This window comes from Callospermophilus lateralis, chromosome 1 (genome assembly GCF_048772815.1).
Source record: "Callospermophilus lateralis isolate mCalLat2 chromosome 1, mCalLat2.hap1, whole genome shotgun sequence".
In the NCBI taxonomy this organism is placed as follows: Eukaryota; Metazoa; Chordata; class Mammalia; order Rodentia; family Sciuridae; genus Callospermophilus; species Callospermophilus lateralis.
This window is the reverse complement of record NC_135305.1, coordinates 3,058,736-3,080,181: the sequence shown is the minus strand read 5'-3', so window position 1 is coordinate 3,080,181 and position 21,446 is coordinate 3,058,736. Positions and strand designations below refer to the sequence as shown.

Genomic DNA, 21,446 nt, shown 5'->3' with positions numbered 1-21,446 from the left:
TCTGGCTATATCAGTATACAAGGTTCTACTTTTAAAAACCATGGTCTAGGTTCTTGGAAAAAGAAATAGAGTGTCAGTTCCTCTGGGGTCTAGGAACATCCCATTGGCTGAGCCACGTTTTCCTCCTGACTTCCCAGGGTGATAGGAGCTTCTGTGACCTCCACAGTGGGAGGCGGAGTCTTGTCTTACATCTGGATGACAGCAATGAGTACATACTAAAGCAGTATGATGCAGGAGTTTTCTGAAAAATTTGGTTGCTCAGAAGTTAATTGTTATACTGGAGGGCTAATACGTTCAGTTTGAAAGTTACTGAATGTTACCTGACTTTCTGGTTATTGTTTAAACGACAGATCTGGCTAGCCTTATCTATAAAATAAGGCATTTTGACTGTTAGCTATTCAGAATAGAAGCTTATTATACATGAGTGCTCTTTTGGACAGAGTAGGGAATACAGAGGTTCACCACCTTTTTCTGGAGAGGCCACATAGTAAGTATTTTAAGCTTGCAGGGTACATGGTGTTTGTTATTTAACTTTGCCTTTGTAGCTTGAAAATGGCCATGGACAATATGTGATTGAAGTGCCTTGGTTGTATTCCATTAAGTATTTATTTGTGTAAATGGCCAGTGACTAAATTTGGACAAAAGTATGAGGCAGGCCATACTTAACTCATGGACTGAAGGTTGCCAATCCTTAGACAATTGAGACAATTGCTAGAAGCCTGTTGCAGGCTAACTTGCTGTAACATTTCTAATCCAAGTCTGAGTTTCTGGAAAAGAGGGTGAAATAATGAGAATTATAAGTAAAGGTTTTGTTCCCTATAGATAGAAAATGCTGCATGTAAAAAGATTGTATAGGTGCCAGCAGATGTTTTAGTCTTGCTGATGAGGAAAACCGACTCCTGTATTAAAGCAGAATGTTCAGTACAAGCTTTATACTTAGACGGAGATTCTTCAGACTAGGAGGCATTGACCACTTTTATTTGGCTGAGTTAATCCTTCCTTGACCTTCAGGAATGTGTTCTTTTCAAATTCTGGACTAATGCAGAGCATGTTTTCTTCCCTTGGTTCTGCTTAGCATGGCTGGTATAAACTGCAGTGAATGATATAAATTGAAACTTTAATGAGGATTTGTCTATGCTGTCTCTAAAGAACAGAAGGGAAATGACTGGCAAGAATATGAGAATAAAATCTGTCTTACAGGATTCTTGTCTTAGTTTGCTTCTTGGGACTTTGAGTCATTATTTCACTGAGTATAATGTCTTCAAGGTCTGAGTGTAGCAGTGTCAGAATTTCCTGTGTGTGTGTGTGTGTGTGTGTGTGTGTGTGTGTGTATGTCAGGGATTGAACCTAGGGCTGTGTAACCACTGAGCCACATCCCAGCCCTCTTTATTTTTTTATTTTGAGACAGGTCTTATAAGTTGCTTAGGGCCTCACTAAGTTGCTGAGGCTGGCTTTGAACTTGGAATCCTCCTGTCTTAGCATCTAGAGCCCTGGGATTACAGGCACCCGCCACTGCACCCAGCAGAATTTCCTTCCTTTACTTTGTAGGTTAAGCAGTATTCCATTGTATATAGATAGCACTTTTTATTTATCTCTTTTTCTGTTGCTAGACCCTTGAGTTGCTTCTACCTTTGGCCCTTGAAAGTATTCTGCTACTGATATAGAAAGATCTAGCTGAGTGGAACAGACCTCTTTGAGGAACATTAGTGGGATAAAAAGTAAATATTGGGTCTTTGTTCCTAGTTCCTGGCATAGATCTCCCAAACCCTTGGAATTTACTTTCTCTTCATTACTGAAGATTGGACTGGAGGGTAGCACTAGGTGGCTTCAGGATGAGGGCTAGTTGTCAGAATAACTAGCCTTGTGTTTAAAGGGTTAGAATTTCCACCGTCCCAGCAGGGAAGAGGACTGGAGGACATCATTGTCAGTGGTTTCACAGTCATGCTTTTGTGATGAAACCTCTAAACCAGGGTACTTGTGAGTTGGTGGACACATTCACATTCTGAGATGATGCTGTACCTTACTCATTCATCTTTTCTTTTTGGGGGGCTGGGGGGCTGTAGTATTAGGCACTGAACCAGGGATGTTTCACCACTGAGCTACATTACCAATCTTTTACTTTTTATTTTAAGACATGGTCTCACTAAGTTGGTGAGGCTGGCCTTGAACTTGCAATTCTCCTGCTTCAGTAAAATATCAGTTGTCCTCTCTAGTGGCTGGAATGGTAGGCTTGTACCTCTGTGCCTGGCTTCATCTTTTTTAATATCAACAGACAGTTTGGCTTGCTGACTGTATTGGATTAAATGATCGTTCTGCAACACCAACAATTCCCTTAAGTTCTAACACTCCAGGGTTAGGGCAGGTCCCACAGGTTAATGGCTCAGCTCTACCAGACTGCTCCCACTAAAGATTCCAATCACTGATGAGGTACCCAGGCTATGAGTGCTTTTACTTGGTGAACTCAGGTTACTTAATTCACTGGAATACACAAAAGCCAGGAAAATGCTGTGTAATACTTCACAAAGATTGTCTCTTAATCTGGCTTGTTTTCGTTTTCTTGATGGTGTCTTTGAAGAATAGAATTCAGAATTTTGATATCTAGCTTATCATTTTGTTCTTTCATTGATTTTTGTTTCACTGTCACGTATATCTTTGCCTATCCCAGGAACTTATCTTCTTTACAAAGTGTGAATTTAGCTTCCTGATTTTTTTTGTTGTTGTATAGATGGTTCTTCAGTTACTCCTGCACCTTTTGCTGTAAAGGCTGTCCTTCCCATTTTAGTAACTAATATCAGTTGTCCATATATGTGTGGAAGTATTTGTGGAAGGCTATTCTGTTTCATTGATCGATTTGACTATATATACATGAATACTACAGATTTTATTATTATAGCTTTGAATTTATTAAATAGCAGATAATGTTAGCTTTCCAACATGTCCTTTATTCACAGTTGTGTTGAGTATTCTAGGTGTTTTGCTTTTCTATATGAGTTTTAGAATCATGTTTCTGTTTCTTCAAAAAAAGCTGATGGGATTTTGATTAAGATTGCATTGAACCCTATAGGTCAATTAGGGGTGAAGCGACATTTCAACAGTGTTCAACCCTGGGTCTGCACACATCCTAGATTATTGTTTACTGGTCCCAAAGAAAGAATTTGGAGGAATCAACAGAGAGGGTTTGTATATTTTATTACTCAGGTGCTCCTGGGGAGTGGCAGGCCAGGACAACATGAAAAGTTGCGCTGCACCTACCCCAGGGGGAAGGCATTGGAGAGGTTGCATGTCCACTGTGCTGCTGGAGCTATGCAGATGTTTCATGAATACTTCCTTCATAATGAGGGTAAGGATGGGTTGTTCGCTTGTCAAAGTGCTGTTGCATCAGCTCTTTTTGTTTTCAGACCGACTTTGGAGTGTCAAGTCAGCCTGCAGTGCTGGATAAAGCCCTGTGCTCATTATGTAAATTGTACGTGTAATTTATTGTTGGAGTCTAGTTGATAATTTTTCTTTTTTTGGTGGTAGGTGCTAAATTTAAAAGAAGTTTTGCATGTATGTTCATGTGGGATAGTAGTCTGGTTTTGGAAGCATTTTTTCTAGTTTGTTTAATTTGTGTCTGCTCTTTTATTTACTTCTTTCTGTTGGTTTTTGGTTTATTTTGTTCTGCATTTTGTAGTGCCTCAAAGGGTGAAGTAAGGTGGGTAGTTGAGATGTTCTTTGTTGATAGAGGTGATTCAGTCCTGAATTACCCTCTGAGTACTACTTTCTCTGCATCTCATATGTTCTCGTGGGTTGTGATTTTGTGTTTGTTCATCTCATTTTCATTTCCCCAGTAATTTCTTAGATCTGTTGGTTGTGTATGTAGTTTAATTTCCATATGTTAGTGAATTTTCCAGTTTTCCTTTCTAGTTATATTGTAGTCAGAGAAGGTATTTTGTGTGATTCTGATCTTTTTCACTTCATTGAGAATGCTTTTAGGTCCTCACATATATCCAGGCAGTGATCCATGTGCATTGGAGAAGGTATGTTCTGTGTTGTTTTCAGGTGTTCTGTAGTGGATGTTGGATCTGTGGACTTAAAGTATTGCTCAGTTCTCTTCTTACTTACTGGTTTTCTGTCTAGGTCGTCTATGAATGTAGAATTCTGTTAGTGAAGAATTATTTCTCTCTTCGTTTTTATCAATGTTTGCTGCATATATTGTGGTGCATGTGTGTTTATAATTTTTGTATCTCTTGGTGAGTCGATGTTTTTGTCAGCACATAATATCTTTTGTTTAATGAACACTTTTGAACTTAAGATCTATTCCATGTGTTAGTAGTAAAACCACCTTAGCTCTCTTGTTGTTTGCATTGAATATCTTTTTCCATTCTTTATGTGGCAACCTGTTAGTGTTTTGGGGTCTAAAGTGGGTCTCTAGTTGTTATGGTTTGGATGTGAGGTATCCCCCAGAAACTTACGTGTGAGACAGTGCAAGAAGGTTCAGAGGAGAAATGATCAGGTTGTGAGAGTCTTAACCCAATCAGTGAATTCGTCCCCTGATAAGGATTAACTGAGTGGTAACTGAAGGTGGTGGGTGTGGCTGGAGGAGGTGGGCATGTTGGCGTGCCTTTGGGGTATACATTTGTATCTGGCAAGTGGAGATCTCTCTGCTTCCTGATCTCATGTGAGTTGGTTCCCTCTGCCATGATGTCCTGCCTCACCTCAAGCCCTGAGCAATAGAGCCTGTCGTCTATAGATTGAGACCTTTGAAACTGTGAGCCCCTAAATAAACCTTTCCTCTTCCACAGTTGTTCTATTTGGGTCCTTTCATTACAGTGGTGGTGGTGGGGGGAAAGCCTAAAACCCTGGTTCACAGTGTGTAGTTAGGTCATTGTTGTTGTTGTTTTATTTACTCTGTTAGTCTGTGACGATGCAGAGATAGTAGGGTAGAAATTATGAGGAATTGTCCCTCCAGTGAAATAAATATGAGTTAACAGGAACTGTAACAGGAACTGTTGGAAGTGTCTGTTTGTAATCTAGAGTTGGGCTGAACAGTTGCTGCATCCAAGGGGCACCTGGAGAATGGTAAATGAGGCTGGTAAATGCCTGTGAGTTTTGATGTTTCTTGGGGTGGCTACTGTCCCCCAACATCCACACCTGTGGCCTGCAGCCAGGGGGACAGCAGCCCACAGTCCTGGTATACCTGCTGGTCCCGGGGTGGACAGTAGGAATCTTATCCTTCAAGGATTGGCACTGTGTTCTTTGGTTCATATTTTGGTCCCTGTTGGACTGGCACAGAGGCCCTTGTATTTCATCCTTCCTCCACTGAAGCACTTTGCCCTGCAGCACTGATCAGTTTTCCTTTTCTTATTGGATTGAAGCATTTAAGAAAATCTGTCAGATCACTGGGTGATTAGGGAGGTAACAGAACAGAGACTACAGTGGCAATATTCAAGAAGGAATATAATAGTATTTGCAAAAATGCTTAGGGAAGTCACTAAAGAAGGGACAACAGTCTTCATTAAGTAATAGCAGCAGTTCCTAGAAAGGGGAGGATCTATTTTCCAGAATTATCACACTGCAATAAAATATCCAACTTTAAATTAAAATTTACTTACAGAGAAGCTGAGAAAGTAAAGTATGGCTTCTTCCAGTGTGGGGAGTGGGGGGTGGGTGTGGGTAGAAGCCACCCACAAGCCAGCCCAGACATTGAACTTGAAGACAGGCTTTGAAAAATCTGTTTTAAACATGCTCAGATTGCTTTCTGGATGGCGTGTATGAAGAAACAGGGAATATTACAAAAAGGACATAAATAGAACTTATGGTACCAACCACTACAATAGCTGAAGTGAGTTTCCTGGAGGGGTTCAGCAACAGGTTTCAGCAAGCAGAAGAAAGAATGGGTGAACACAGAGGTCCACTGAGATTATCCATTTGGTAGTCAAGAAAGAAAAAATGAAGAGAGTTTGAAGAGCCACCATCAAATGTATTTAAATACGTGGGAGGCCCAGAAGGCGAAAGGGCAAGTGGCAGCAGAATGAGGAAATAATGGCTGAAAACTTCCCCTATTCAGTGAAAGTTATGAAACTACACATTTACATACACTACAAAGGGATTAGCTTAAAACAGGATGAATTTATTTATAGTTCAAGAAGCCAGAGAACATTAACAGCGTTGACTCCTCTGGAAGGCTCTAGGGGGAGTCCTTTGTTTCTTCCAGCTTTTGGTGACTCCTGGCATTGCTTGATTGTAGGGGTATTACTGTCCTTGGCCTTACATGGCCTTTACCCTTGTGTGCCTATCTCTAATCTTCTCTTTACAAATACGTTAGTCATTGGATTCAGTGTCCTCCTCAGGGTCCTGTCTTAACCTGAGTACATCTGTAGAAACCTCATTTCTAAATAGGATGGGTTACATTCACAGGGTGAGGTAAGACTTCTGTATCTTTTGGGGGCATACAGTTCAACAAGTTACAGTGGACTTGTTAGCAACAGATGCCTTCTGTTTTTGTTTTTCTGTGATTGCTATTATCTCATGTTTTGAAAGGTAGTGTAGCTGGACCTAAGAGTCTTTCTGTGAGCTATTGGATGGATTATTTCACTGCCCCTGGCCACCGTGGTTCCATAGTTCCAAGGAGAAGTAATTGCTGTGAATTGCAGTCCCCTGTAAGTGTAGGTCTTTGTTGTCTTTCTGCCTTCAAGACTTTTCTCTCCTGATACTCCTTTTGTGAATATATTGGGATATCTACTGATGGCCTACCCTTCTCTGGAGCTGTGTTCAGTTGTCTTCATTTTTCCTCTCTCTTTGTTCTGCTTGTTTGAGTCTGCTTGTGTTGCTCTAGTGAATTCTGTTATCTGTCAGCTAGGGAATTGTTCTGCTTTTTGTTAGGAATTTCTGTGTCCTTACCGTGTTCTTAATATTTGACGTGGGTTTCTACTTGCCTTTAGTGTGGTTTCAGTTTTGAAACAAACATTTCATGTTTGTAATGGCTACTTACATGTCTTTTTCTATTAAATCTGATATCTGACTCTGACAGGCAGATTCTGTAGCCTGCTTTTTTTTGCTGACGGATTATGGGTTATACTTTTTTTGTTTCTTTGATGGGTTGTAATTTTCACTTGGAAACTGGACATTTTATATAATATTTTGGAGCAGCTCTGGGTGCTGGTCTCCCTGCTGTTCCACTTGGGGGTGTTGACTGTTACCTGCTTGTTTCCTGTGGAGGTGAGATGACTGACTGGGTTAAGCTAGACATCTGCTCCACCCCTCTGCAGCATGAAGTTTCTGCTGTGCACTCAGCTGCCCAAGCCTTTGGTATAGCATCCTCATCCTTTCTTTCCTTGACCACATTGTCAATAAAGCCCTGGCGCATAAATTTAGAGAGTCAGTTGAGGCTCCTTTGAATGGATAGTGTCCAGGGTCACCCAATGGTATCTGCCTTTGGTCTCTTCTGTCTTTAGTCACTCTTGACACTGTCCTCCCATTTCCTTCCCAGCAAAACCCTCATTGGTTTTGAGAGCACCTTTGACTTGAAGTCAGATTCTTTGGGAGAGTTAGAACTCTATTCTAAACCACCCCTCTCACCTTGCAAACTCTGAGCCTCAGCTCTTGGGCTGTGATTGGTAGTGGTGTGCTGGTCTTTTGAGTGGCACGTCACTGTAGAGACCGAGTACCTGGAGTTGGGGGAAGCATTCTCAGGGCTCCTTGGCTTGACTCTGGTGTGGAGCATCCATTACATGAGCAAGGTCAGGTGCCATCTGGACCCAGTAGTGTCTGTCCCACAAGTGGGACCTGGGTAGAAGAAGGAAATCTTTATCACACTCACCTGGAACTCAGCAGCAGGTAGGTGGGGTCAGGATGAGTAGTGCTAGATAGGGAGTCCTGGTTCTTGGAATTGAGTCAGCCTTGCTGGCCCAGGGGAGGAGGGGTTGGGTCCTGGTCCAAAGACCATTGAATTCTTGTGGCTGTTGTAATCCGATTTGAGTAAATTTCTGGAATAAGAATCTTTTTATTTCTAGAGACTTTAAGTGGCCTTTAAAAAAAAAAAAAAAAAAAAAAACTTTGGAGAGGGGCCTGTGGAGCTTCTCACACAGTCATGCTGGAGGTTGAACTCTTGGAATTGCTGGTTGTCATCTGTGCCTTTCATTCTTGGATGCTTTTCAAAGTCCGTGTTCTGTTTGGTAGTATTGGGTAAGAGTTGATAGATTACTTTGTAGGAACCTTCGTTGTTAATTTTTAGCCAAAGCTGGAAAAATGCCAAGATGTTATGGGCATTTGCATCACACGGCTGCCTTAGGTGGCCTCTGCTTCTCTGTAAACCTCCTTGCTTGTGTGTGTCTAGGATAAAAACCGTTCCTTCAGTTGAGTCTCCTAGTAATAAAATAACTACATCAGGTGCCTCTAATTTGTCAGTCCCTGCATTTTAAAATATGTTGTCAAACTTAATCTTCCAGCAAATTCATGGGATTGATGATAGCTCCATTTTATAGAAAAAGAAACTGAGTTGCATGCAGGGCTTTATTACTCTTAATTGCTTTTTCTGCACCATCCATGTCAGTGGTTACTTATCACACATACATTTCAACCACGCAGTTGAAATGTAGCTTGTCTACATTGAAATGCAAGATGTGTAGTATGTGCAAAATATGGAAAAATGTAAAATATCTTATTTTCTGTATCGATTACGTGATATAATATTTTAGATACTATGATATGTAATAGGGATTAAATAAAATATACTGTTAAATTTTTACCTGTTTCTATTTACCTTTTTGAGGCTAGCACTGGGGACTAAACACAGGAATGCTTTCCCTTTGGCCTATCTTCCCAGCAACCCCATCTTTTTTAAAATTTTGAGATGGGGTCTTATCTAGTTGCTGCAGCTGGCCTCCAACTTGTGATCCTCTTGCTTCAGCCTCTCTAGTAGCTGGGATTACAGGCATGTACCTCTGCATCAGACTCTTGACATTTCAAAATGTGTCAGCTTAAAAAAATTGTATATGTGACTTGCATTAATTTTCTCTGTTTAGCTCTTTTCTGTATTATCTCAACATTTCTTAGAGTCTTTGCTTTCCATGATTAATTTAGAAAAATGTGAATGTTATGAAAAGTAACATACAGCAATAAATATAAACTCAGAGCCTATTTTTTTTTTTTTTTTTTTGAATAAAGGAAACATTAAAGTTTTGGGGTATTTTGTCTACTTTTAGAAAATCCTGTTAGTTGTTTTTCATTCCTAGTAGTGTTTTTATTTTGGGGTGGAGGTGGTGCTGAGAATTGAACCCAAAGCCTTTTGCATGCTTGGCAAGCACTCTACCAACCGAATTACAAATTTACCACCCCCCCAATAGTTTAATAAATTGGGTAGCTTTGTGTTCTTAAAGATTTAAAATATTAAAATGCCTAAGGCATTTATGAACGTTGTATGTGAAACTTCTTCATATTGAAAGTTATTATAGTGGCTGGTTGTTTGTACTGTGTCTGTCTTGACTTACTAAACCTGATTTGGATGGACTCTTCCTCACAGATGATGATTTTGACCAGTTTGATAAGCCTGGTGCAGAGCGGTCCTGGAGAAGAAGAGCAGCTGATGAGGACTGGGACAGGTAGGCGCACACCTGTGCTTCACTGGGGAGTTTCTACAGACTTTATCATCCTGTACTGGTCTATATAGAGATTTTACTGAAAATAAGGATACTGGCTCCTTCATGCCCTGGTTTTCCAAGACAAGACCACCTGAGGGCTCCTGTTCCAGGCCTGTACTATATGCAGGGTTATGCAAAATGTGAGCTTTCCTTCTTTACCTGTATTTTTTTAAAAGTATTTTTTAGTTGCCAGTGGACCTTTATTTTATTCATTTGTTTATATGCGATGCTGAGACTAGAACCCAGTGCCTCATACATGCTAGGCAAGCGCTCTACCACTGAGCCACACCCCCAACCCCTCTTCCTGTGTTTTGACACAGCAATGGTATTGACTTTGTGGATGCTCATGACCTTGATTGGACTGGTTGTGTGCCAGAGTTTCTTTTGTACACACTAGCCAATGTTTTGCCAAGCTTGAAAAATTTTGCCCTTCTAAAATATGTTGATTTTGATTTTAATTTACTTTCCGTGATTACCAGTGAAGATGAGACTATCTTAGGAATGCACATGTGCACATACAGTATAAAACAGTCACAGTAATGCCCATGTCAATCTGTGTGGGTGGTCACTTCTGGCGATGAGTTCCAGTAGAGGTTCCAATTATGCTGGAGGGAGTACACAGTGGGGCCCAATAGGGGTAGAGATATTGAGAATGACGATTCTTTACAACTTTCTCACCGTCTTAAATGCTGGAGGTGAGAAACTGTAAAATTTACCTTGGAGTTACAATCAGAAGGTTTATCAGTAAATAGAACTGAATAAAGAACAAAAATGTATTGCAAGGAAAAGAATACCTCATTCCTGTTTGGAAAGAGCAGTGCTCCAGAAATTTTACAGAATAATCTGTGCAAACTTTGTTATGCTTATAGTCTACAAGGTTGATTGTTTTCATCATCTCAGTGTGTTAGGCAGGATTTTTCAGAGAAACAATAGAATATATAGAAAGAGATTTATAATGAAGGATTGGATCATGCAATTTTGGGCCCAGGAAAGCTGGTGGTATAGTTTAGTCCTATCCTGAAGACCTGAGAACCAGGAGCCTGAAGGCGAGAGTACCGAGGGGGTCAGCGGTGTGAGTCTTAGTCCCAGCCCAAAGGTTGGAGAACCAGAAACCTGAAGAGGATGGGTATTTCAGCTCAAGGATATGAATTAGCTGGAAAGTAGCTCTTTCACTGTAGTCTACTGATTGAAATGCTAATCTTTTCTGAAAACATCCTTACAGACATTCATGAATATGTTTTGCCAGCTCTCTGGGCAACCCTTAGACCAGTCAAGTTGGCTATTAAATTTAGCCTTAATGCTGTTTGTTAAAAAAAAAGGAAGCTTAGAATAAATCTTTTCTCAAGGTATTGGAGCTGTTTTTGCTTAAAAATATGATGAAACAATAAAATAAATACAAAGTGGGTTTTTTAGTAAAGTTAACTCATCATTTTGATTTCCTCTGTTCTTATCTTTGTTCACTATATCCTATATGCATCTATAAAAGTAAATCTGTATATTTTTAATTAGATATATAATTTGCCTGAAATTGATTAAATTCATTGATTTTTAACTTAGAATTTCAAGCATCTGTGGAAACAGAATAGTGCAGTGAACCACAACCCAGCTTCCCAGGTTGCCAGTTTGTATTGTCTACACACTGCAGCCCCTCAGTCATGGACACTACTTTATCTGAAAAGATTTCAGAACTTATCTCAGTAAAAAGTAGATTTATAAATGTAGCCATAAGAGTTGTCTAAAAATGAAACTTTTTTGGAGGGGGCCAGGACCAGGGATTGAACCCAGGGGCACTCAACCACTGAGCCACATCCCCAGCCCATTTTCTTTTATTTTATATTTTGAGACAGGGTCTTGCTAAATTGCTGAGGCTGGCTTGAACTTGCAGTCTCCTGTCTCAGTCTCCCAAGCCACTGGGATTACAGGGTTGCACCACCATTCCTGGCCTACGAAACTTCTTATTAATGTCTCGTTAGTGTTAATATTTTCCTGATTTTCTCATATTTTGATATGTGTATATATATTTGCACAAGTTAAATATATATGTGTGCATATTCTATACTCACAGTGTATATATGTCTATAATTTTTCATAATTTGAACCGAGTCTAAATAAACTCCGAATTTGTTTTTGTTCACAGTTTTGAAGGTTACAGTTCATTATCAAGTGGTCCTGTTGTGGCTTTGGGCCCTGCCTTTGAGAAGGCAGCATGTCAGGGGAGCACATGGCTTTGCACAAACCACTCATATTCTGAGGCAGAAAAACAGCAAAAGAGACGGTATCCCACAGTCCACAATGAAGGCACATCCCCAGTGATCTAAGGATCTCACCTAGCACCACCCTGGGGATTAAGCCTTTAACAAGTGGACCTCAGGGACACTTACCTAACGCATAGCACACTCCCATCTTTAGTTACTGCAGTTTTTTGGGAGAAACAAAGTCAGATTTTCTCCCTTTGCTTATTGCACCCAATCTGGTGTTTTAGGGTGTTCCTTTACTCCTTGTATTTCATGTGAATTTAGAATTAGGTCTTGAGATTAGTGCTGTTTGGGCTGCAATTTGGGGAGAGGTAGGGGCATGGACATCTTTAATAGTATTTCCCTGAAATATCCTAAACGGATATTGTTGGTTTCTTGATCATTGATGATTTGTCATCCTTTGGGTTTAGGCTGCTGTCTGCTGTGTTACTGTCTCATCAGTCATGAGAACAAGTCCTGTGTTCCCTTTTTTATATACTCCACTCATTTATAAGTGATACAGGTTTATGTCAAGTATCTCTTTTGAAAGATGTTTATGTCTAAAGAATATACGTAGTCGTTAAAAATTGGTATCTTATTTTCAAATGCTTATCAGTAAGTCAAAATACTTTTTAGTTCTTTATTTGTATAATTAAAATTGCTGTTATTGCCATCTTAATTAATGTACCATGGGAAATGTAATAACCTCCATTTTCAGTTGCTTAAAGTTATGGTGGAGAGAAACACTTGTCTTCAAAGACGTGCTTGCGTGTTTTTAGTTATCTAGAATCAAATTCTCAAAGGAGTTGTAAATATTGTTGACACTATGTTTTTCCCTGCCCCTGGAAGATAATTGTAACACTGAAGTTAGAAAAATAATCTTACAAATGATTAGTGGTTAAATTATTGGAGGAGCTATGTTTCTGAAAGCTGTCCTGTACTGGTCTGTTTTTCAAGGGCTAGTAAATTCTTGTCTTGCATCAATCTATTTCTGCTGTGTGGCCCTTGGGTATTATTTAATGTCTTATCTTTGTTTTCATCTATAAAATGTGAATATTAGACTTACTGCAAGGTAACTTAAAATAACTAAAGATATTCTCAGTGCACAAAATTGAATGAATTGTTAGGCTTTTTTTTTTTTTTTTTAAGTTCTAAAGTGTCCATGTTATATGGACACATGCATTTCTGTTTTAACTTTACATAATCATTCCCAGAGATCTAGTGTTCTGTGAAACAGCCCACCACTACTTTTTGAGCAAAGTAGTGCTGATACTAATTAAAACCTATAGACTTTTATAGCTAGAACCTTTATAAAAAGAGAACATTGGTGCACTTGGTCTCCATAGATATTTGCACTTAGAATCACCATTAGTCTAATTGTGCTTTTTCCTTCTGTGTGTGAGTCATTAAAGACATTTGCTTCTCAGAGATTGGTTTCTCCAAAATTAAAACCCAGTGGTAATCATTCTCACCAATCAAAATAATTTTTCACATTCAGTGAAGAATCTTCTCCATCTTTTTGCTTTACTAAGGTTTCTACTTTATTTGTAAGAAAGCCTGCTCCTGATTATTTCACAATAGAAATATGCAGGGAAACATTACAGGTGATCATTGTGTCTTGTCCACTGCACAAATATGATTCCCTTGGTTACTGTTACTTAACTTTATAACCTCAACATTGTTTTTAAAGTTGTAAATTTTTTGTTTCAGTTTTTTCCTGAGAGTATCACATGGTTTCTTGTGATCTTGGTTTCTTGTGATCTTGTGATATATGAAATATATTATATCTTATATGATATATTTCATCATATAAATTTGTAGAGGGAGGAGAAAGCTTAGATATTATTTCTTATAGTTTCTTTTACTGATTATTCAACTGTTGCAAAGAGATTAAGATCTCTATTGAGGTGCAAAACTAAGAGGAAAGTTTAGTGGGTTGCATCCTGTGTCAAAGCCTCTCCTTTCCTACAAGAATATTCAGTATAGCCAACTTCTCATGAGAGTACCTGAGCCCTAGAGCCCTTGCTAAGTGGTCAGCATACTTTCCAGTCTAGGAGGAATAATGCTTTGACATTTCTGCATTCTCCCAGTGAACTTGAAGATGACTTACTTGGAGAAGATTTGCTGTCTGGCAAAAAGGTAAGAAATATCTGAAAGAAAACACTAGTCTTTTAATGGTACTAAATTAAAGGAATGCATCACTTGTGCGTAGGATGTTGGGAGTACATAAAAATTGTATAAATACAATTATTATTTTTGTTTTGGTGCTGAGGCTAGAACTAAGGGCTTCTCTCATGCTAAGCATGTATTCACTGTATCACTGAGTTACACCTTCAGTCTTGAATTAATGTTTAAATGCACAGAATTGACTTTAGTAAGTGCTCTAATCAAAAGTCAAGCAGTAATCCCTCTGAAGTATATGTTTTGGTTTCTACTATGTTCAAAGTACCTGGCAGATATTGGGTTTAGGACAGTGGTGGCATAAATCTTACCCTTACCTTACAGGAATGTAACATTCTCAGGTTAATATTTTGCATAATGGTTCTGGAATTCACTTTGGGAGTATTTGCAGATAAGCTTAAAGGTAAATATGTTCAGATATAACAGACATCCACATAAACAAAGTTCAAAGTTCTCATGTAATTTTTTATAATCCTTTTTGATTAAGTAAAAATTTTGAAGTAATTATCTTTAAAATTTTATATCTATATATAATATACTCTACTGATCTATTTCAAACATAAAACATTCATGAAAAGTGAAGCAAGAGTTGAAAGTAAAAATTTTAAATTTTGTTAGTATTTAAAAATACTTGCTAGTCTATTTTGATAAACCATCAAGATAGTTTTAAATGCTTAGTTTTTAAAAATCTTAAATTTTTGATGGGTTCTTACTCTCAAAGGTTGTTACTCAAATTTGTTAACTTTTAGGTAAAGATTCATCAGTAATAGTAGTGTAAGCCAGTATTTCAAGGTGTATTGTTGACCAACACTTTTTGTCCGTGTTATTACTGATTGAGTTGCCCTTTTGATCTCGTGTATAATATTGTAAAGATCTTGTACTAGAAGTGCCTGCTTTGCCATTTTCTTGTAACTTACTGTGTTGTATTATTTGCATTTTCTCTAATACATGAATTTGACACAAGATTTTTTTTTTTCCAATCCAGTTTTTCTGTGTTCTGTTTCTTACTTACCCACATTTCAGAACATAAAGCCTTGAGGAATATTTCAGACCTTATCTAAATCATAGTAACTTAAAACAAAATAAAGGCTTTTTTATGGAGAATCTCAAACATACAGAACAACAGAGACTCGTACAATTTGTTCTGATGTGTCTTTCAGCCAGCTTCAGTAGTTTTCAGTTAAAGGTAGTTTTTTTCCCTGTCTTTACCCGACACAATGCCTACCTTCTGAATTATTTTGAAGTAAATCTCAGGTATTAAGATGATAGTTTAAGGTCTGAATCTTGGTGTGCTTTGGGGATTCTTTTATTTGGAAGTGCCCGCCGAGGGGAGCTCCTGGTCTAAAGACACACATACTTGAAGCTTTTGCCAAGGTGCTTTCTGTCCCTAGCAGTAGTGGATGAACATTTCTCTCACTTGGTGCATGAATAGTCTTTGTTGATGTGATAGATGACAAATGATTTTTGTTGGTTTAAGTGGTGTTTATTTGATTTCGAGTGAGTCTTCATTAACAAGTTTGCTGCTATAGTCTGTGACTGGCGCCCACTGGGTAGGTGCACTGACCCCCTTTGCTTTCCCTACAGTAGCTCTGAGAACTTCATAGAGGTATAACTGTGTCTTGAGAGGCTCATAGGGTCCTCATGGCCAGAAGCACAGAGTGTGCTACATATGTCTCACTGTTAGAGAAGTTTTGCATGCGAAGTGCAAGGTCAGGATGAAGAAGGCTGGGATGACCACATTAGAATTTTAAAAACTTGGGTGAGATTGAGATGGAAGTGGGATGCCAATTTATATTTCTTCTTTAGCTTCTCTGTGTTACTTGGCCTCAACTAGTGCATGGACAAGTGTACACCAAGGTGGTCTCTATCATAGGTGCCAGTGTTGGAGAATGTTGGGGAACCATTTTCTCTTTGTTTTTGAACTTCCACTGCTCAGGTCTTTGTTCTTGGGAGCCTGAGAGAGAACCATTCTTTTGCTTTCCTGCTTGCTTCTTTCCCCATAGAGGAACAACCTGTCTGGAGAGACTAGGAGGAAGGATTTCATTAGCATCCTTGGCCACTTTTTCTTCCTCTTGAGATCTGTTTGTCCTACTTTCCTGTAGTTCATCCTGAACGGAGCATAGCTTTCCCAAGCTGCTCTCCACTTTGCCTGAGAAAATAGTCTGCTCTATCTTATGGGGATGCATTGACAGCCACCTTTGGCCTGTGGTATTCAGTCTAGCTCTGATTTTCCAGTGAAGTGGATATTCTCTTCTTGTTCCTGTGTCTGTTACTCAGTAGGTTGAGAATTGAGAGAGAAAGGCTGAATCCTTAGGCAAAGAGATTATGCCACAATCTCTTTGCCTATCACATATATTCCTTTTATCTGTTTGTTTGTTGAATTATTGGTTCATTTTGCCAAATGCTTTATAGTTTAAGGACTGGGAATATAGCTCAGTGGTTGACCTTTTGCCTGTAATGCACAAAGCCCTAGGTTGATCCTCAGCCAAAAAAAAAAAAAAAAGTTAGAAATTCAAGGCATTAGCCTCTTGAAAGAAATTTGACTTTCATTGAATTGCTAATTTTTGAAGATTTCATGAGTTTTTATTTACTGACTTGGGCTGTTGACTTGTGTTTGCCAGGACAGGCCTGGCTTGCACCTGCTAATGGCAGCCCCTTTCACTGTCAGACTGGCCCAGCTAACAGAAACTTCATTGTGAGTCTTAAGCAGTGCGTTTTGTTGTCATAGAGATCCATCCATTCTCCCTTCTGCAGATAAACTGATTGTGTGGCCCATGTTATTTTTATCTTAATGTAATATCAATGATAGATGGGGTCTCTTGGAACTAGAATTAATAGGGTTTGTTATTTTTGGTTATCAGAAATACTGTAATAAAGAATATATTATCAAATTTGAGAGACCTATTTTTATATGGTATAAAAAAAGAAGGAAATATTGTTTCATCTTCAGATAGAAGATCAAGTCAGTTTTTCTACTTTGACTTTTTAAATATAAATGTATCTGTATGTTTGATTGTCTTTTGGAGGAGGAGTAGTAATTTTTGTATGCCTTTTGTACATATGAATAATTTTAATAAGTAAGGAAAATGAAGTGCCTACCCTCCCCAAGTCAGATGTTGGAACACATTAGCCCAAAGAAGCTCAGAATTCCTGCTGGAGTTGCTGCTGGGCCGCTGCTTGACGATAGGTGCAGCACATGCTGTCAAACCCTGAAGGCTGGAGCTAGTAACATTTGTTTTCATACATGGTCTGTATTGGGAAAGCCAAAGTTTCTCCCCCTTTTCAGTGTATAGAGATCCAGTTATCTTAAAAATTGCTTATTTCTGAAATTGCCCTTTTTATATTGCTTAAAGAGTTTATAGATTTTGGAAACTCTTAAATTTTTTCATATCCCCTTAATTTTTTTTTTTATCTTTTTGGTACTGAGATACTTTATCACTGAGCCACATCCCAACCCTTTTAGTTTAAGTTTTATTTTGAGATAGAGTCTCACTGAGTTGTGTAGGGCCTTTCTGAATTGCTGAGGCTGGCCTTGAACTTGTGGTCTTCCTCCCTCAACCTCCTGAGCCCCTGAGATTATAGGCATGCACTACCACATCCTGCTATATATTAGTTACATCTTAAGGTTACCATTCTTTTTTGTGTATGATAAAGAAAAAATTCTTTAGAATGCCCCACCTAGGCACCTCTTACCTTTGTTCTTTTGTGTTAAAATGAAAATAAATTTGATATTACATTTGCTGCTTCTATACTTACTTGTCTGTGGTATCTAATAGTTAGCCAGTATGCCAGATATGGGATCTCTGGATTGTCCATAGTAATATCAAATTGAGAGAACCTTTTAGATGGCAATGTTTTAATACATAAAGTCGTAAATAATCCAGTCGAAATAATCCATTCAATGTGATTTTGCTCTTTTGTAACAAGTCTTTTTATGGAAGTGACACACATTAATTAGATTTCTTATTTTAATTAGAATCAGTCGGATTTGTCAGATGAAGAGCTAAATGATGATCTTTTACAGAGTGATAATGAAGATGAAGAAAATTTCAGGTATTCAGTATTAACTCATTAAAATTTCTTTATTTAACTAAATTGATAGGAACTGTTTGTGATTTATAGTTATAATGAAGTATAATTGAGTAACGTGATATTGTATCCAACATATGATTACATTCTGAATGGGATATTAGTGTCTTCTGATGTAGAAACAAGCATACGCCAGGTTCTGTAAACGGATCAGCTGCCTGAATCCAGGGCAGGACCTGCATCTGGTGGCCAGTGAGGTCTGCTCATCTCGCCATAGAAGCCAGTACAGATTTATGCTGCTTCTCCAAAAGCGCTCTATGGGAGGAGGACGGTGGCACAATTTAGTGCAGGGGCTGGGATTTGGTATGGCTGTCTTGGTTTCATTTGAGGCAGTTTGTATTAATAAATACCTGTTTTCTGAATTACCATTTTGGAGAGAGATACTTACTTCCACCTACCTCTGGTAAGTGGAAACAGTTTTCAATTAAATGAGGAAACATTGGGGAAATATAAATACATGTCTTGGTTATAAATATAATGAACAAAATATGTGTCATATAGATTTGTAACAGTTTTCTAACCTAAAGTGATAGATGGGTAAAAATCCAGCTTTTAATTATTCTGCCAGGTAGCTAAATTTTCTGATTCTGTTTTTTGACATCATTTTTATATTTTGATCTTTTGAGTTAGGCTGGCCTTGAAATACATCTTTCGAATCTTTTATAGTAGTTTAAAGTCTATGTGATATATTCAGTGTTTTGTTAGGACTGGACACTTAACAGGTGTGAACATAGCTTTATTTGAATAATCTTGCATTTGGAACATTATCGTCATCTTATTTGGCATTTAGCCATTATGGTTTAATAAATGCAATATGTTTTTTGCCTTTTCAAAGCCCTCTTTTTACTCAGAAATTGCTAATTTAAAACAATTTTGAGATATTTATGACTGGATTAAATTTTATGTGAACATTGAAATGTATCTTCTTGCAGGTTTTTTTTTGGACATCTTCAAGGATGTCTTTACTCAACTACATCTCCAGTCTTTTTATTTTTTGAGACAGGGTCTCGCTATGTTGCTATGTTGCCAAGTTGTCAAACTTGTGATCCTCCTGCCTCAGCTTTCTTATTTGCTGGGATTACAGGTGTGTGCCACTGTGCTTGGCTTACCCTACAGATTTTTAATCTTAAAGAGTTTTTTAGTTGGAATTTATATAATTTTGTTCTTAAAATTCCAACTATTGTTTTTTGCTTATAGAATAGTACTCTTATTTTTAGTTTACACTCAGCAAACAGATCGTATTCATTTCATTTCAGTGAATGGAAAACGTTGGTTCAGTCTTGGATTTACCAGTCACATCTGCCTCCTCATCTGTTGAGTGGGTTCTTCTGGTCCCAAAGACTCCAGCTGCTGAGTGGAGGCCCAGTCTGCATCATGAGTCCTGTTGTGGCTTAGGGTGGCTCCTGGAGCTGTTTTTTCACTCGCTGGGAAAGTGCTTTGGTCAGGGACAGGAATAACTTTTCACCAGCCGTAGTTTAAACAACTCATGTATGTATGTCGTGGTTTAATTTTGATCTCCACTCTCATGAGGTGTCTTCCTTTGTATTTTCCAGTTCTCAGGGTGTCACGATTAATCTGAATACCACATCTGGCATGGTTACATCATTTGAACTATCTGACAACACGAATGACCAATCTGGAGAACAAGAGTCTGAGTATGAACAAGGAGAGGATGAGATAGCTTACCACAAATCCGACGGCCCAGAATTGTACACTCAGGAGTACCCCGAGGAAGGACAGTACGATGAAGGCCATGACACGGAGTTGACAGAAGACCAGATAGAGTATGGGGAAGAGCCAGAGGAGGAGCAGCTGTACAGTGACGAAGTGTTGGACATTGAAATCAATGAACCTTTAGATGAGTTTACAGTGAGTCTTTCCTCCTTTGTATGGCCAAAGATAACATGGCTTCCTGCTCTTGGGTTTCTAGACTGATTTGAAATCTGTTTACCTCCCTTGGGAGGGAGGGAAATTAGACCTTATTATCACTGTCTGCCAGTTTCTTTATCTGAGCTATGACAAAGTTTGTGTTGACAGCTTGTTTGGCCAGAGGTAATGCTCTTTTGTCATTCTGGAAGGCTGCAAAGAATGGTGACCTTGAGGCTTGCACCCTGAGGAAGGGAGCAGCTTTGTGTGGTGGAGATGCACTGTCAATTGATGGAAGTACTTAATGCAGAGCTTTCATCCAGGCTTTAGCCAAGATCTGATAAAGTCCTTCTAAGGTGAAAAGATTATTGACCTGCTAAAGACATCTTCAAGGTGCTAATATTCCAGTGATTGATGTCCTGTTCATTCATCCTTTTTGTAACTGAGAACTGTCTAAACCTGAATAAAGAGATTGGAGGTTAGTTTAAGAAATGTCACACATAATTTGTTATCTGTGATCAGGAAGCAAAGATTGTGCTGATTTTTTATTTCAAAAGATGGTTTTGGTAGTTGACATTTTTTTGTTTGTTTTTTTAAGGAAAGATAAAGGCACTAATGTAAGATTGTTCACCTGACAAAATGATTTGTCATCAAAAAAGGTTTTTTGTGTGTGTGTTTGTTTTTTTAAATGAGCACTTAATGACAGTTGCAGGAGGGGCATGATCTCCTGGGGTATGTGGAGCCTTAGGGCTCCCAGAGCTCCAGGGTCCTTCCTATTGAGGCAGAGTGGGAACCCTGCTAGCCCTACCTCAGTATCCAGAGCCCTTCTGAGGCAGGAGTGGCTCTCTCAGCTCTTTATGTCTTCACTCAGAGTGTGCTTCCATTTGGTGAGAACATTTAAGAATTGCTGGATGTTAGACATTTATATGTGCATGAATGGTTTTGAAAAGAATTAATTATGTAGAACCTTGGATATTTAGTTTTAGTCCCTGTTGTGGTTGCTGAAGGTGTCTCAGTAGTTAGATTTGATTCTTTGTGAATGCTTGTTCCTCAGTAGCTAGTCATGAAAAGATCTTTGTGGTTTAGTAAGGAGTCTGGTAAAGGCATCCTGGGGACTTTTTTGATAGCCCTGTGTTTTGGTAATAAATTGGTACCAGGTGGACAGGTGCCTTCTAGTGTGTTCACATACTTTCTTAAAGTGAGACTGTAATTTGAAATGCTTTTTAAAAATTAGTCTTTCAAAAATTGACTAGTTATTTCCTAGTGGCAGTATTATTTCCACTGGTTATCAGTAACAAAGCATTGGCTCATTGGCTCTGGGGTTCTCTTTCCCCTACAAATTCGGTAGTGCAGCCTGTCTTCACTTAGTTCAGCCCTGGGACACAGATAGTGCTCTACCATGGAAAACGTGGAATCTGGTCCTGCCTGTGATGGTGGGATTTAGAAGGACAAATCAGTG

General features: G+C 38.7%; 1 protein-coding gene across 5 annotated transcripts in view; it reads left to right on the top strand.

The window, feature by feature from the left end:
- Rbm33 (RNA binding motif protein 33) overlaps positions 1 to 21,446 on the top strand; it is a 94,367-nt gene that overhangs the window by 8,256 nt on the left and 64,665 nt on the right. For all 5 annotated transcript variants that reach the window (XM_076831348.2, XM_076831330.2, XM_076831339.2 and 2 more), the window contains exons 2-5: positions 9,500 to 9,578; positions 13,942 to 13,990; positions 18,009 to 18,085; positions 19,675 to 19,990. In XM_076831348.2, coding sequence (XP_076687463.1) covers positions 9,500 to 9,578; positions 13,942 to 13,990; positions 18,009 to 18,085; positions 19,675 to 19,990 — 521 coding nt within the window. The remainder of the gene's footprint in view (positions 1 to 9,499; positions 9,579 to 13,941; positions 13,991 to 18,008; positions 18,086 to 19,674; positions 19,991 to 21,446) is intronic.